The sequence below is a fragment of the Bos grunniens genome, chromosome 8 (genome assembly GCF_055505025.1).
Source record: "Bos grunniens cultivar Pamir isolate PY7600 chromosome 8, Bosgru_T2T1.0, whole genome shotgun sequence".
NCBI classification, from domain to species: Eukaryota; Metazoa; Chordata; class Mammalia; order Artiodactyla; family Bovidae; genus Bos; species Bos grunniens.
In genome coordinates, this window is record NC_141172.1 from 50,775,680 (window position 1) to 50,793,012 (window position 17,333).

At 40.2% G+C, this 17,333-nt stretch overlaps 1 protein-coding gene across 5 annotated transcripts in view; it reads left to right on the forward strand.

Moving 5' to 3' along the window:
* Positions 1–17,333, forward strand: part of PCSK5 (proprotein convertase subtilisin/kexin type 5) — a 522,373-nt gene that overhangs the window by 268,103 nt on the left and 236,937 nt on the right. For 4 of the 5 annotated variants that reach the window (XM_086415564.1, XM_086415560.1, XM_086415561.1 and 1 more), the window contains exon 10: positions 12,590–12,693. The exons of the other annotated variant lie outside the window; for it this stretch is intronic. In XM_086415564.1, the coding sequence (XP_086271690.1) occupies positions 12,590–12,693 (104 nt within the window). The remainder of the gene's footprint in view (positions 1–12,589; positions 12,694–17,333) is intronic. 5 annotated transcript variants of the gene reach the window in all.

A 17,333-nucleotide genomic window follows, 5' to 3' on the forward strand; every position in this document is an offset into this window, starting at 1 on the left:
AAGTATGTTCAGTCTTCATTCTAACATCGGTACTTAAAAAGCACTAGGATATCAAATCAAAGAACATTTTTAACATTTTCTACAATGTCACATCAGTGTCCAGCCATCAAAAGAGATCTTTCCACAAATAGGATTCATTACAATCACAAGGGGTACAAGCAGTTCTTTCCCAACCAGTCAGCTTGCTGCCTCCAACATCATTTTTTAAAACCAGAACTTTTGTCACATCTTAGCATTATTATTCAGAGAAGGCAATGGCAACCCACTCCAGTACTCTTGCCTGGAAAGTCTCATGGATGGAGGAGCCTGGAAGGGTGCAGTCCATGGGGTCGCTAAGAGTCGGACACGACTGAGTAACTTCATTTTCACTTTTCACTTTCATGCATTGGAGAAGAAAATGGCAACCCACTCCAGTATTCTTGCCTGGAGAATCCCAGGGATGGGGGAGCCTGGTGGGCTGCCGTCTAGGGGGTCGCATAGAGTCGGACACGACTGAAGTGACTTAGCAGCAGCAGCATCATTATTTTGCTAAAAAGAAATATGTCAAGGTGTTGGAAATGGTATTTTGCTCAACTATTATAGCAACTAAAAACATAATACTAAAATTTAGGAGCATAGAGGAAAGTGTTAGTTGCTCAGTCATGTCCAACTCTTTGCAAACCCATGGATAGAGGAAAACAGCTTAATTGAATGGAAGTTCATCAAATGTTAGTATAAATTCAAAAAGTGGTCCTTCTAAATTTTTCTCTAACATAATAAGTTGTTCCTCTCAAATAATCATAATGACTACAGTTGTTGAGAGCCTGTTATATGCCAGGCTCTTCATATTCATTACTTCAAATTCTTGCAACCAAGAATTGAGGTGGTGAATTTGTTTCTGCATTTCGGGTGGGAAACTGAGTCCAGAAGGTTTTAGTAAATGATCTAGGGTGACAGACCTATTAAGCAGTAGGTCATCATTAACTACAAGTCTTTCTGACTCCAAAACACATGTGTCAACATTGAGATTGGTATAAATCTCATGTGGTTGGTATAAACATACCAATATTCAGATTGATATAAATCACATGTGATTGAAAGCTATGTTCATATTATTTTGAGAACAGATTTAAATGAGAAATACATAACGGGAGTCATAGTGTCTTCCAATGGGACAGGATCAATTAGCTTAGAATTAATGTATTTATTTATGCCCAGCGCTAGGTAGCCTACAACATTAGCAGGTAGGTAAGAGTGAGCTGTGTCCTCCAGCTTCTGTCCCAGACTAGAGTTTCTCCTAGCTTGACCAGGAAAAACTTAGGAAGGAAGCTTTCATACTAATATATTCTGTCTACTTCAACCAATTTCAAAGTTTGGTGACAAAAATGAGAATCATATTTAAATTCCCGATTGTGGTTGCATAGAGAGGACTCCCCCCCCACTTTTTTTTTAATTGAAGCATAGTTGATTAACAATGTTGTATTAGTTTCAGGTGTACAGCAAAGTGATTCGGTTATAATAGTGTGTGTATGTTAATCCCAAACTCCTAATTTATGCCCCCTCCCCATCCACGCCTTTGCCCTTTGGTAACCGTAAGTTTGTTTTCTATGTCTGTGGGTCTTTTTCTGTTTTGCAAGTTCATTTGCATCATTTTTTTTTAGATTCTTATATATGAGTGATATTATATGATATTTGTCTTTCTCTGTCTGACTTCACTTAGCATGATAATCTCTAGGTTCATCAGTATCACTGCAAAATGGCATTATTTATTTCATTTCTTTTTTATAGACATGTAATATTTCATTGTGTGTGTGTGTGTGTGTGTACACATATATACCTTGCCGGGGTCCAGCCCCGGTGGATCCAGGGAATTCGAAGCAGGGACAGTGTCGGCAAGGATCAGGAAACAATTGCTTAATTAAACATTAATTAAGGATATAAAGAGTGGTTAAATAAGGATAGCTCAGTGAGGAAATTCAGTGGAGAAAAGAGGCTGAAATACAGATAGCTCAGTGAGGAAATTTAGTGGAGAAAAGAGGCTAAATAATTCAGCCAGAAGGTGAGAGAAAGAATAACAAGGGGAGACCAAGTTTTGGTGAACAAGGCCCGCACTTTATTTTCCAAAGTAGTTTTTATACCTTAAGTTATGCATAGAGGATAATAGGGGAAGGGGTAGAATCATGCAGTAAGCCAGGCTTTCTTCTTGCAAACTTATCATATGTAAAAGTTTAGGTGATTTACATCATCTTCTGGCCCAGAGGCCTGTTAACATTTTAAGACCCTTTCTTCAGAAAACTTATTTTTTTCTAAAGGTGATTGATTAGCCAGGCGCCACCCTCTCAAAACATTAGATAAAGTTGCATTCCTACAGGGCAAAGGTGTGGTGGGCTATAACAAGAAAAAGAATTAACTCAAGGGTCCAAGGTTACAAACATTAAAGCTACTACTTATACCAATTATATTAATCAATACACTGCCAGGGACACAGCAGGTGAGGGATATGGAGACTTAGCAGCAAACATTGGCCCAAAAAGTGAAAAACCCTTCACCCATACAATTTGTAATCAATCGTTTAACTGCTCAAAGGAATCTGTATTCAGACAGTTTAGAACATCTCATGCCTCTCACAGTTGGGAGGCTCTGAGCAATCATATGTGGCCGAAAAAACCTATTCAGGCAGGCTAGAGGACTTCCAAAGGAGTTTGTAGGTTGAAACACTATCACACCCAGAAACTTTATTAACTGGAGCTGTAAGTTAACTCTTTTTTTCAGAGAGAGGTAGTGGGAGACAGCCCCCCCCCGTAAAGTTAGAGGTGTAGGTGAGAGCACAAAGCAGAAAGTAGGCAGACTCTGGTTTTGGGGGTAGATGCTCGAGAATTTCCAGGGGGACTCCTGAGGCTCGATCCCACCTTTGCGTATGCCAAGCCTCCTTCCTAATGACCTTTGCCACAGGTGGAGCTCTTCACGCCGTCTCCCGGCATCTCCCTCTTTTTTATTTCTTAAAACAGCCAGATGCAGCTCAGTCGCGAGCCTCTGAATATTCTGCAGAAGAATCCTGACAATACAAGGAAGAACGATTATGAGAAGCAAAATTAAAGCACCAGCAGCGACATAACAAAGGATATTAGACAGAATGTTTTTCCCTGAAATGAAGTTAGAGAAAGTGTGAAAAAAAGTCATTAGCTGCTCCAGCGGCAGTAAAATACAGTCGAGAGTGTTCCAGGGTCTGTATTTGATTATGAAGTTTCCCTAAGTCCAGGCCAATGTCAGAGCTGTTCCAAACACCTGAGATATGATTTTTGATTTTTTTTTAATTTATAATCTGTCTCGTTTATCTTTAAAGATGTCATGCATATCCACCGGTAATCAGCGTGGCATGACAGAGCCATTTTCACTTTTAAAGCCTGTAACTCAGTCTCAATATGCATTATTGCCTCTTCCAAGGCATTTATTCTCATCCTCCCTTGGACTGCAAGGAGATCCAACCAGTCCATTCTGAAGGAGATCAGCCCTGGGATTTCTTTGAAAGGAATGATGCTAAAGCTGAAACTCCAGTACTTTGGCCACCTCATGCGAAGAGTTGACTTATTGGAAAAGACTCTGATGCTGGGAGGGATCGGGGGCAGGAGAAGAAGGGGACGACAGAGGATGAGATGGTTAGATGGCATCACTGACTCGATGGACGTGAGTCTGAGTGAACTCCGGGAGTTGGTGATGGACAGGGAAGCCTGGCATGCTGCGATTCATGGGATCGCAAAGAGTCAGACACGACTGAGTGACTGATGATCTGATCTGATCTGAATTTCCTATTTATAGTTTCTTGTGTTGCTAAAGTTAAAGAGACATTTTTAGACATGGTATCAACAAATTGGGCAGTATGCACTTGTTGAGTCAATGATATTGCTGCCACAGTAACAGAAGTAATGGTGGTTATTAAAGCTGCTATTTCCAGGATAAGCAAGCCCACAAACCATTGCAATCGCATTAAATCCTGTAGTTGTTGTAATACAGCAAGACCAAAATTATCATATCAATAAGTGGTTACATCATAAGATAAGGTGGACGTTGTAACACTACAAAGGAGCAAACATTATATTGAGGGTTTAAATGAGAGCATGTATTGTTCACAAGTCCCTACATTGGGTCCACCAGTGAAAGTCATATGTACATTAAGTTTTCTAGAATCATTGGTAAAGAGAAAAACTTAAGGAGAGGGTAGACAAGCCAAAACAGAATAAGTAGAATTATTTTTTGGTTGGAATTCGTGCTGCAGCAGCCTTGTCAGTCTCGCCAGGATCTCAATGTTTATCTTGCCTCCCCTGTGGGCGGACCCCGCCCCCGCTCTCTCGCTGAACCAGCCTTGAGCTCAGCTGCAGCCAAGCGAGCGCAGACCAACGCTGGCGGGGCTACCGGCTGCGAGCGCTGTGCGCTGGGTCCTGGCAGCCAGGCTGGTCCAGCCCGCGGCTCCCAATGTGTGGCTATTCTGTGCAGAGGAGTGCCCCTCCTCTTTTGTGATCGAAGCAATGGGGGAACCGGGTGTCTGGGGGACTGCAACATGGCAAATCAGCCTGTCCCGGATCTAAATTGGAGAATCTGCATCCTGTGGAAAAATACAGGCACATCCTCGACCGCTAGTTAATAATGGGTCAGGACCCTTCCATTGTCTTGAGAGGAGGTCCTTCCATTTGACTAACGGTTTTGCATTCAGTTGCTCCGGGCATCAATGGCGAAGCATTGCAGTAGTTCCGGCTGAATCAGTATTTAAAATATTTATTACGGAAAGAGCATGTTGCAGGATTTGATGGGGAGAACTATATTTAAATTCTCCTTCCTTTAATTTTTTGAATTTGGATTTTTAGTAGCCTGTTCCAGGCGCCGCTTGCCCGGGTCCAGCCCCGGTGGATCCAGGAAATTTGAAGCAGGGACGGCGTCTGCGAAGATCAGGAAACAATTGCTTAATTAAACGTTAATTAAGGATATAAAGAGTGGTTAAATAAGGATAGCTCAGTGAGTAAATTCAGTGGAGAAAAGAGGCTGAAATACAGATAGCTCAGTGAGGAAATTTAGGAGAGAAAAGAGGCTGAATAATTCAGCCAGAAGGTGAGAAAAAGAACGAGGAGACCAAGTTTTGGTGAACAAGGCCCACACTTTATTTTCCAAAGTAGTTTTTATACCCTAAGTTATGCATAGAGGATAATGGGGGAAGGGGTAGAATCATGCAGTAAGCCAGGCTTTCTTCTTGCAAACTTATCATATGTAAAAGTTTAGGTGATTTACATCATCTTCTGGCCCAGAGGCCTGTTAACATTTTAAGACCCTTTCTTCAGAAAACTTATTTTTTTCTAAAGGTGATTAGTCAGGCGCCACCCTCTCAAAACATTAGATAAAGTTGCATTCCTACAGGGCAAAGGTGTGGTGGGCTATAACAAGAAAAAGAATTAACTCAAGGGTCCAAGGTTACAAACATTAAAGCTACTACTTATACCAATTATATTAATCAATACACTGCCAGGGACACAGCAGGTGAGGGATATGGAGACTTAGCAGCAAACATTGGCCCAACAAGTGAAAAACCCTTCACCCGTACAATTTGTAATCAATCGTTTAACTGCTCAAAGGAATCTGTATTTAGGCAGTTTAGAACATCTCATGCCTCTCACAGTTGGGAGGCTCTGAGCAATCTCATGTGGCCAAAAAAACCTATTCAGGCAGGCTAGAGGACTTCCAAAGGAGTTTGTAAGTTAAAACACTATCACACCCAGAAACTTTATTAACTGGAACTGTAAGTTAACTCTCTTTTTCAGAGAGAGGTAGTGGGGGACAGCCCCCCATAAAGTCAGAGGTGTAGGTGAGAGCACAAAGCAGAAAGTAGGCAGACTCTGGTTTTGGGGGTAGATGCTCGAAAATTTCCGGGGGGACTCCTGAGGCTCGATCCCACCTTTGCGCATGCCGAGCCTCCTTCCTTATGACCTTTGCCACAGGTGGAGCTCCTCACGCCGGCTCCCGACATTACCTTTTCTTTGGTCAGTGGACATTTAGGTTGCTTCCATGTTTTGGCTATTGTGACTAGTGCTGCTATGAACGTAGGGGTACATGTAGCTTTTTGAATTTGAGTTTTCTCCAGCTATATGTCCATGAGTGCACTTACTAGATCATATGGGAACTCTATTTTTAGTTTTTTAAGGAGTTTCCTTATTATTTTCCATAGTGGCTGTACCAATTTACATTCCCACCAACAGGGTAAGATGGTTCCTTTTTAGGAGAGAGGCCTTTAGAATGGCCAGAATTTGTGATCTCAGGGTAATATTTTCGGAGAAAATTGAGGGTACCACAGAGAAGGTGGGAAAGAAAGTTCCATGACTATGAATTGATTTCGGTGCATGTGATCTCAGCTTAGAGTACCTGTGCCTGACCTCTCATCAGATTTTATTCCATAAGCATTTACATAGCAAAGCACTTCAAGGAAATGATTATTGAGCTTACAAACAAAACATCATTTGTAAGGCTACAGGGAACTTAATCAATTTCTTTAAGGTGTAACGACAAATCCTACAGATAAGCCAGGACTTAAAATGGAAAGAAAGCACTTCAGTTTAAATGACAGAAATTTTCTTTGTAAATTAGGGGCTGTCTTAAATATGTTTAGACACCAAGTTTCCATACCTTTGGTTTAGACTAAATTCAGGGAATCAGTGAGTAGTTTCACAAAAGAGTAAAATAAAAATTTTACTTAGTTGATCTCACACGGGTTTTTTTGTTGTTGTTGTTATCTTTTCTGCTTTGGTTCACGTGTGGATGGATCAGAAGCAGGGGTCCAAGTGATACCAATACAAGTCATATTTCTAAATCTGGAGGTATTATTAACTGTGTTTTCTGTTACTACAACCCAACATTAGGCCTAGAACTTTTGAATAAATTTAGAACACAAAACAAATACATGCCCTTTAGTGATATACTCCTGCTCACAGTGGGACTCACCACCTGTTGATCCCCTTGGAGCCTTCATTACCTGACAAAAGAAGATTGGTGCCCTTTGTTGAAAGTTCTGTTGAATCATTGTTGGCACACATAGGCTGCAGTCAGAGTAATGTTTTTCCCAATCTCTGCATGCTTTAAACACTTCTGCCACATCTTAGTTATTCCAACTCACAATAAATCCTTTTGCATAATTGCTGGCTTATTTAGCATCTGTACAATGACATTCATTTTTGGCTACTTATTCCCATTTTTCTTTTACACACTCTTAGGAAACATAAAAAGAGACTGCTTTGGTCTCAGATTTCGGGTTGACTATTTAGTAAGTCAGATAATTGATGATGGTGGTTGCTCACGCTGTTTCCCTGTAGGTCTGGTCCACGTGCTCTCTCATCATTGCAATAGATGGACTCACTCTTGAGTTTAAAGAAGATTGTCCTGTTTAGGGGCTTCCCAGGTGGTACTAGTAGTAAAGAACCTGCATGCTAATGCAGGAGACATAAGAGATGCAGGTTCGATCCCTGCATTGGAAAGATCTCCTGGAAGAGGGCATGGCAACCGGTGCCAGCATTCTTTCCTGGAGAATCCCATGGACAGAGGAGCCTGGCGGGCTACAGTCCATGGGGTCGCAAAGAGTCAGATACTACTGAAGCAACTTAGCACACACATACATGTCCTATTTAGGAAACGGTTTTCATTATTTGCATTTGCTGTTGTTCCTCTTGTTGATCTAGTCTCTTTCTGTAATAAGATGTGCATTTGTTGTTCCTTTTATCAGTTGTCCTTAAACTGCCTCTAATGCTAGATCCATCTGGGGGTTTGAGGGAAAGGTGAGTTATTTTTTCTTTTTAATAAATGCAAGTGAATCGGTCATTCGGGATTTAAAATTCTTATTTTTAAGGACCACCAAGTACAGATTTATTCACATGTTTGCAGAATTATCTGGGAAACTCTTCGGGAGAGATTTTTTTGTTTTAATGCTAGCAGTTGCATTTAGACCACTCCAGTGTTCTTGCCTGGAGAATCCCAGGGACGGGGGAGCCTGGTGGGCTGCCATCTATGGGATCGCACAGAGTGGGACACAACTGAAGTGACTTAGCCAAAGCAACAATTGCACTTAGACGTCCAACTAGAAGCACTAGACAGAATGTCTCTCCTGGGATTTGTCCTACTTCTTCTAAACCTGTTGTTGGGTGCACGAAATGCTTTGAACAGCTCAGAACAAAAATGCAGCACAAGCACAAGGTAGTGATAGTGTTGTTCCTGATCCTGTTTTTGCAGCTGGCCACTGGAAGTGTTTGGGACGAGGTTCAGCCGAGGCTCCCTAACTGGGGAGGCGTTACCTAATCAGGCTTTAAACCACATCAAAGTGAGTGTGTGTCAGGCAAGGCGACCAGTTCATAACAAATGCTGAGGAATGATAGGATGTTATGACATCTAGGATAAAATATTATTTTAGAAACGGAATATGGCTTTTCCTAGCTCAGTATCTTTCTGTTCACCTTTGATAGAGTGTGCCAAAGTTCGGCCTTTGGAACCTGAAAACTCAATGAAGGCTCAAGAATCTCCTGAATTCTGTGGCAAATAAAACTTAGCCAACTGGGTTGAGATTGACAGAGTGGGCACAAAGTTGTGTGGCCATGAGGACAGGGTGTGCCATCTTTGGCTTCCTTACCCAGCTGTTAGAGAACCACCTGACAAACCACTGTGTGTACTTTGGTTTCAGCTTCACGGATCTTTCTGTAGATGGTGTTAAATAGCAATTGACTGCACACTCTGCAGCCGAGTGCAGCTGGTTGGAATTGTAGCTCTACCACAACCTACCTGTATGTATGTCCTTGAGTTACTATGTGGAACTCAGTCTCACTTTTGTCATCTGTGAAATGGGAATCAAAACTTTACCTCTATCATATGCTTTTTTAAGATTACACAGTACACGTACACATACAGCATTCAGTACCTGCCCCTGGCCAAGTGTTCAGTAAATGTTGGTTACTATTTTGAAGTCATCAAGTGATGCAAAATCCCTTATGGGGAAAGACGACATGTACAGGACTCCTCAGAAAATCATGTAGTCTTGAAAGGTCATCACTAGTTAGCCACATTTTGCAGACATTTATGCATGTGACCTTTATGTGTATATTGTTGGCCAAGGGTAATTGTTAATGATTCTAAGAAGAAACCCAAGGGGTATGTGGCATAACTCCTGGTGTTGTTTCTTTTTTTTTTTTTTTTTTATCCTGGTGGCTTACTATGAGATTGGTGGTCACTGGGCTCAGAGTTGAGACGTACCACTCTTTTTCTCCAGGTTGGTTAGACTTTGGGCTTTTTTGATTGTTATTTGCCCTAAAGCTTTTGAGGCTTTGGCTGTGAGAGGCATGCTGGTTGTCAGAGGCCAGTGGAGTGTGAGTCCAGGGTAATTGGCAGAATAGGGTAAGTTTCAGGGGGTCCTCTGTTACTGTCAGGTACTGTGGGTTCACTGTACAGGGCAGCCTGCTTTCACTCTGTATGTGGCTTATTCCATGTTTGATGACTTCTTCACTCCTACATCATCCCTGTGAGCATGAAACAAGTAGGTCATAAACTGTGACTCAGACTTTCTCATAAATAAGAGTTCTCTCAGGATACTAGTCACTTAACCTATGGCTATTTCCCGAGCTGATCAATTACCCTCCCAGGTAGGAACACCACTGCTTCAAAAACACATTGGTTTCCCATATTATCTTTCTCACTTCATTTTGGTGAAATTCAGGAAATTTTGAAATTAAATCATTTCTGAAGTTGTGCATTATCAAATGTCACAGTAAAATTATATGAATGCCTCCTTATTTCCACATGTAGTTTCAATTTCCTGAAGCTAATTTCTCCCTTCTAATTATGAGCACTCCAAGAAGAATTAGTTTTTGCAACTCAGCATGAGAGCAAGTAACTCTTATTTCTTCAGGCTGAGTTGAATGCAGGAGACTTCCTGAATGTGCCTGAATACAAGTGCCTAAGGTACAAGATAAGTGTTTCCTGTTCTATTATTATTATTCTATTTTTAATGCTAAGGGTCACTGGGGAAATGAGTTCCCAATGGTCAGAACTGCGTGTTTGGTATTTCTAAAGGAATGTTACCCTGGTGATAGGTATCAAGAAAACTTCAGTGATTTCTATTTTTTTTTTTTTTTTCCCCGGAAGGGTAACATTTACGTGAAAGTTTCAACTGTGTGTTAAATGTTATTTTAAAATTACAAGGTTGATTTAGACATATTTATCAAATCCAAGTGTACTTCTAGGTATCTGTTTGCTCATGAAAAAAATAAAAGCATACATGTTCACTTAAGTGGATTTTGCTTTCCCATAAATAATTGACTAGAATGTCTTTCCACACTGAACTTATTATTGTTCTTTTCGCCCCTCATCCAAGTAACTAGACTGGAAAAGGGAAAGGAGAGTAACATTTTAGGCAGAACCAAAACATCTTGAGAGTAGTGTTCAAAATTATCCACGGACTCATTCTTCTAATTTTCCTGACTGTAACGCATTGAATCTACCAAGGGTTTTTGTTGTTGTTGTTATTGTGTTTTTGTGGATTCAGTATTAGTTAGCTAAGAACCAAATATGCTAATTGTTTTAGAACCAGAACTCTTCTGCTTCCTGGGATCCGTCACACAACCTCCCTCCCTTTCTTGAGAGTTGTTGTACCTTGTCTGGTTCTGAAGTTGGCTGCTAACAAATATTGTATCAAAGCAAAAATAAGTCTGCTTTCATTGTTCTCATATCTTTAAAATTCATATGCCTGGGTTTTAATTCCTTAGTGTACATTCTTTTGTTAATGCAGTTATACAAAATAGTCAGGATCCTATCTTGTTCCCTATGGAAACCTTGGAAATGACAGTAATCTCTCTTATTTTTCATCTGAGAACATAGCAAAAAGGTATAAGAACTCTGTAGTACTTTTCTATCCCCATCTCCTTCATTTTCAGATCATAAATAGGAACTATGGCTATTAATTTTAGCAAAATGATGTACTGTCTACCACTTCTAATGCCTTATTATGCACCAGGAACTAGGTTAAATACTCGGCATGACAGCTGACTCTCGAACAACATAGATTTGAACTGCACAGTTCCGTTTATATGCAGATTTTTTTTCACTAATTGTGTACCACACAGCCTGCTGTTGGTTGGATATATGGATGCAGAACCCTGGGTATGGAGACCCAGCTATAAGTTATATTCAGACTTTTGACTGTTCAGGGACTGGTACCCCTAACCTCCACATTGTTCAAAGGGCAACCATACTTTGATTCAGTTGGTACAACAAAGTAAAGTAGATATTAGCATCCACATTCTAAGTGGGGAAACTGACTCTTTGAAAAGTCAGTTTCACATAGATAGAAAATGAAGGAGCCAGAAAATGGTCGCTGGGCCCCCTCTCATTAGGAGGCCACCCTCAAAAACATGGATGTGGTGAGTATGACAAGAAAATGTAGTATCAAGGGAAGCAGTGTGCAGTTTCATCACTGAAAGTTAGCTATAAAGATAGCGGGTTCTCTGTCTGCATGGAGACACACCAGAGTACATACGTGCCCGTATGAGGGGGTGCAGAGATCACCACCTGCCCCTGTCATACCTCAAGGGAGGTAGCAATCATTCTCTCTCCTCCCCCAAATGTTCTGACCCATCCTTTGCAAATATCCTTCTAAAATGAAAGTGGTAGACGAGAAGCAAAGAAAATAACCACACAAGCTTCATGATAAGTTGCCATATTTCCAAGTTAAGTATAAGAAAAAAGTCATAGCTCACATTCAAGATTGAATTGAATAAGTATCCTGGTTAGAATTTCTTGCAGGCAGTGAGTCAAATGCTGTCTAGAAAATAGCATGTTCTTTGAAAGAGAATGAAAGACTGTGAATTTATACTCGGATTTGTTTTCTGTGTGTTCATTAGTTTTGCAGCTCTCTGATGAAAGTATCTTCCATTCAGTAGTGTCTGTGATCTTCAGTGCCAGCAGCTGTTAGAAATAGATATTCAATAATTTAATAACTGTTTATTGCAAATTAAGATCACTCCCATAGGTGTCTGTGCCTTGGTGCCCAGTGTTGGGCTCTGTACCACATCCTCTTGCCTTCAGAACACTGAAAATGGAGACTCAGTTTCAGCTTAGACTGTTTTCATATCCCACACATCCATCCAGAATGGTTAACATTGCTAAGTTCTTTGTTAAATTACAGGTCTACTGCCTGGCTAAACAAGTGAACAAGCAATGTTCAAGAGCCCTTCGGTTTTGACTTTAGCTTGTTGTAATTTTCTACTGATGATGCAAGATTCTACACACAGGATGACAGGGCCAGAATCGGGAGCCTTTTTGAGGAAACTGAAAATCCTCACCCTTTTAAAACCTTACATCCACTAGTATCACATTATTTCTCAAATTAAAGGTTACATTTTCTGCCTCCCTAAGACTAATGTCACCTCTCCAAGTGGAAAACAAGAGCGGCATTTGGCATTCGTTTATCCCAAACCCAAATCGCTGACCCTTTGTTTTTAGTACTTTGCCCTTTTGCTTTTGCTTTTTTAACTTGCTTGTGACTCTCTGCTTCCCCCATCTTTTTTTTTGGTACAATGATTCTTACCTTGTCTTTCCCCAGTCCGTTTCTGACCTGGAGAGACGTGCAGCATGTTATTGTCAGGACTTCCCGTGCAGGACATTTGAACGCTAATGACTGGAAAACCAATGCTGCTGGTTTTAAGGGTGAGAACTTCTTTCATCTTCTGTCACAGGCAAAATATTTTTATTTTCCCCCATTTTAAATGGAGAGCAGGAAACAGAACCCCTCCACAGAAACTTTAAATTTTGTACTGACACAGGAAGAGGTTGATCTCTTAGTAAAAAAATTTAAAAATTTAAAAGGCAGATTCCTCTTTAAAAAAAATTAAAACAACATATTTATGGCAGATTTCCTTGGCTTCCCATATCATAGGTCAGATTTTTTAAAGGTAACCATCTCCCAAGTATTGTCGACCTATGAGGCTCCTTGTTAGCTTACTATTTGCTGTCCTTGATTATCTGAGTGATATTTGTAACAATGAATTTAAAAATTCCTTACCTTCTGGAGTGACTACTTCCGATTAATAACAGCTGGTATCTTTTGTTCCTTTGAGGGTAGCACTGTTAGTTGGTAGGCTATGCTTTCTATATATTTTGTTTTTGTTTTCCCCAAACTTCCACAAATAGGAAAACAGGCCTAATTCTATGACATTACTTTACATAAACTAATAATTCTTATGAAGCTTCATAATGCAGTCTTATGCAAGTGTACACAGGCTATAATAAGTGCTAACTATTTTTCCCATGGCTGATAAGGTTTATAGTTTCCTCAAACTATCTTCCTCAAACTATCTTACTTATTTTGTTTGTTGTCATCCATAACATATGCTATAATCAAAAGAAAATAATTATATAAAGTGGATGTCCTACAGTTTAGTGTCTTTACTCAGGTTTCAGATAACCTAGATTTTAAACCATTAATTTAAGTTATAACAAAGATTACTTTTTGTCATATCTGCAGAGTTACATTTATTCCCAAATAATATTTGTATCATTATATATCCCTATAGATGAAAAACAGTATTCCATAACAGAAGGAATAACTACTTACAAATTGCAGTTCTGGTCCTCAGATCACTGGTAATAAGCTGAATAATCCTGGGCAAGTCATTTAATTTTTCCAGGCCCTAACTTCCCCAACTTAGTTTAGAAGCTGAATATTAACTACAGAGAATATCTTATGTATGGTTTCCATATATCCATAGTATATTATACTCAATGTATATGAATATTCATGGTGAAAATGAAACGTGTAATTTTAAAAATTATTTGCAAGTAGCTTACTAGAGTCTCATGCTTTGCCCAAACCTTTCAATATGCCAGTTAACCAGTGCTATATAAAAGAGTTCTTTGACTAACATCTTGCCTGAAGACTTCACTTTTAGAAAAGATAAAGACTAGCCCTCTTCTTTTGAGTATTATCAAACACCTTTCCATGCTTGTAAACTATATAATGCAGCAGTGTTCAATGAGCTTTTAATCGAAAGCATTGTAAATACCAGTTGAGATCATATTTTCTGAAGCCCAAATCAAGACACAGTCCCAAAATAGTAAATGCTATGTGCAGCATAAAAAACATTTGAAAGTTCAGTTGTTCGAGAAAATCCAGGATGTAATTTGCCATGTGTATGCTTCCTTTTGATTAGCTTCCACATGCTTCCAACCCCTACTATAAATTCAGGCAGTCAAGGGGTTGAGTTTGGGGAGCAAGATGGGGTGGGGGAAGGGATGGAAACATAACCTTGGTTGGTTCAACACTGCAATGAACTTCTTAGTAGAAGGTTCATACACTAAGTACATTGACCTCCATGAAGTTGAGGAATCAACTTTAACCCAAATAAAAGTCTTAGTTTTACTTATTCCTTTTTGGCAACTTAAAAAGAGCAAATGGTTCTAATAAAAAACGCAACTCTTTTGAAAACCTCTGTTGGTTTTGGAGAGGGGGAAGCAGAGGCTTTAGACTGAATCTCACCAGATCCAAACCTGAGTCTGAAGGGGGCTATCCACTGCTTCTGGCAGGGGGCAAAGAGCGTTTTACTATTGCACGTGGCAATATTTAGTATAATATTTCACTCTTCTCTTAGATTACTGCCAAGAGTAACAATTAAAGTTCGCTTTTTCATAGATGAATTACCCTGAATGGTCTGGACTCCCAGCGGAATTGTTTTGTAATTTTGTTGATGGCAAGCCCCATATTTCATCTAAACATGATCATAATAAGAAGAATTTTTGACGTTTTCGTCCCTTCTCTAAGCATTCCCATCCCCTCCCTAGCATCCCACAAATAAAAGCGATGAAGCGATGAGGCTAGCAGGAGAGGAGTCGTGCTCTGGCAGGCAGGGGTTGGGGAATGCAGGTCACTAGGACTGGAGAAAGATGGGCTGACTTTATGGAATAAGAACTGAATGAACAAAAAATAGGGAAGGCTTGGAAAATGTTCATGCAATGAGAGCTCATATTTTAAATTAGGTCAGCCAGCTTTTGCAGGCCTTACTTAGTGGGAACACATGGCCAAGTGTTTCTCCTTAGGCAACAGAAGTTGCCTGCAAACAGAAGCCTGCAACCCTGGGTGTGCGCCCTTACCACTGGGCTTGGTCCTAATGCTGAGTGAGATGTAGGTACGAAACGAATCTGAAAACACCTGTGCTTCCCTGGGCTTGCTCCTATGGCCTCATGTTGAGTGATTTAACTTGTATGAAGAGTGGGGTGTTGGGGTTTTTTTTTTTTTTTTCAAATCACTAGAATTTCATAAACTGGTTGGCAGGTATTCTTCTGCAATGGGGCTGTCAGTATTAATGTCCAGATTTCCTCTTTCTCACCTGGTAAAGCAGACAGCTCAGTGTAACAACCAGTTAGGTTTGGGGGTCTCTCCATCAATAGTCTTGATAGTCTTAGTTCTCACTGATAACTTGGGAGAAGCCAGCACCCTACAGATCAGTCTTTCCCCAAACCCTGCCAAGTGCCTTTCATACAGCGTCCTTACATATCTTTGAACCTACCCACGTGTGGTCCATCTAAGTTAGAGAACAGACCTAGATGCTATCAGATCTAGACTGATGTGGGTCTCCGTTCAAGGCAGTTGATCCACTCTTACCTACATGTGTTATGGGCCTGGATTCCTGGCCCCTGGAAGGACATTCCTTCCAGAAGCAACTGCTGGCTTCCATTAACTGGCACGGACAGATTGCATTCAGGCAAGGAAGTTGCCTAGGGAGGACTGACTCCTCTGTGCATTTCTCTGAGAGCAGAGTTACAGATAAGCTGGATGCAGAGAACTTTCTTCCCCTTTCTCTGCACTCTCCTTACAGTGAGATCAATTTATAAACAGTCCTGTCATGAGATTCGTTCACAGTAAAGGCAGCCCCAAACCTGGAAGCCACTCATCAACATTTTTACGTTATGGTAGCTTAACTTTTAACAATGTTAACTGAACTAAAATGATTCTATCTTGCTGCTTCTTTATAATAACAATAATCTAATATAGATAAAATACCTTTTGTAGAAGATCTGTTTTTTAAAATAAACATAATTCAATGAATACATACCTATGAAAACTAACTGGATGTTATTTTGATATGTTCATCCTGTGAATAATCCAAGCTAAGTTTCAGATAATACCTTTTGATTTTAAACCTCTTCTAAGATAGTTTAATAATAAATGGAATAAATATGATGCATCTATCAAATAATCTGAGATTATGCATGAAAATAGGAAAGTATGTGCATGCAACCACATCACCAGATGTGTTATCTGCCACTAGAGAACTAAAATCCAAATTCCAGTATTTTTGCTACTGACCAACATTTGCAATGCCTGGAGACAACTTTGGCATTCAATTGTTTGTTTGGGAGTTTCTTTAGTATTTCTTTCTCCTTTTTTCCCTTTGCTCTTATGAAATGTCTTTTCTATTTTTTTCCTTTCTTTTTAATAACCCCCTCGTGCTCCTTAAAATGTGCAAATCAACCATAGAAGTGAGGGTTTTGCCATCTGGGTGACTTTCTTCAAGGAATTTAATTTACGTAGTCTCCTGATTTACTTATTCACAAATATTTCCTGCACACTGTCAGCAGGCCAGCCCAACACATGATGAAGCACACCCAAAGAGCAGAAGCAGAAGGAAATGTCCAGGTCCTATGACTTTGCCTCCTGTGATCTGGCTGCACTGTGATTTACCTACAGAAACAGAAGTTTACGCTGTACTTTTTTCTCCCTCCAGTCAAATCCAATCAGTCTTTCAGGTTCATGTTTATAAAAGTGTCAGTGACCCTTCTCTCACCATCTAAAAAGCAGCCCAGCCTGAGCAGCAGAAGGCAGCTAATGAAAGAATCTCTCCTGTGGCATGCCACATACATTTTGATGAGCTCTGTTTTTGCATAGAAGGTATATGGATCCTAGGGCCCTAGAGAGGGCCTGCTTGAGTTCTGCATTCTTCTAGAATCCATGGCTCAGAGCCTTTCAGGAAGAACCCCTCCCTCTTTCTGCTTTAATTTGAGGACCTACCTATTTCCTACCCATCTCTTCCCCCAGTCTCCTGGGCTGTGCTCACTGAATCTTTCCCCTGCATCCATAGCCTTGGTTTGCTGATGCAGCTATGAGAAGTCTAACTGAATGCATGCAACATCAATGCTGTAGTTTTTTTTCAAAGTGTCTGTATTTGGATATGATAACTTGATATTATACAGTTAAACTCTCTTAAATCTAGGAACAGGAATAGACGTCAGATAATAAATTAGGAACTTCTGTCATCTTTACTAGGCGAAAGAAAGAAAAAAATGTCATTGAA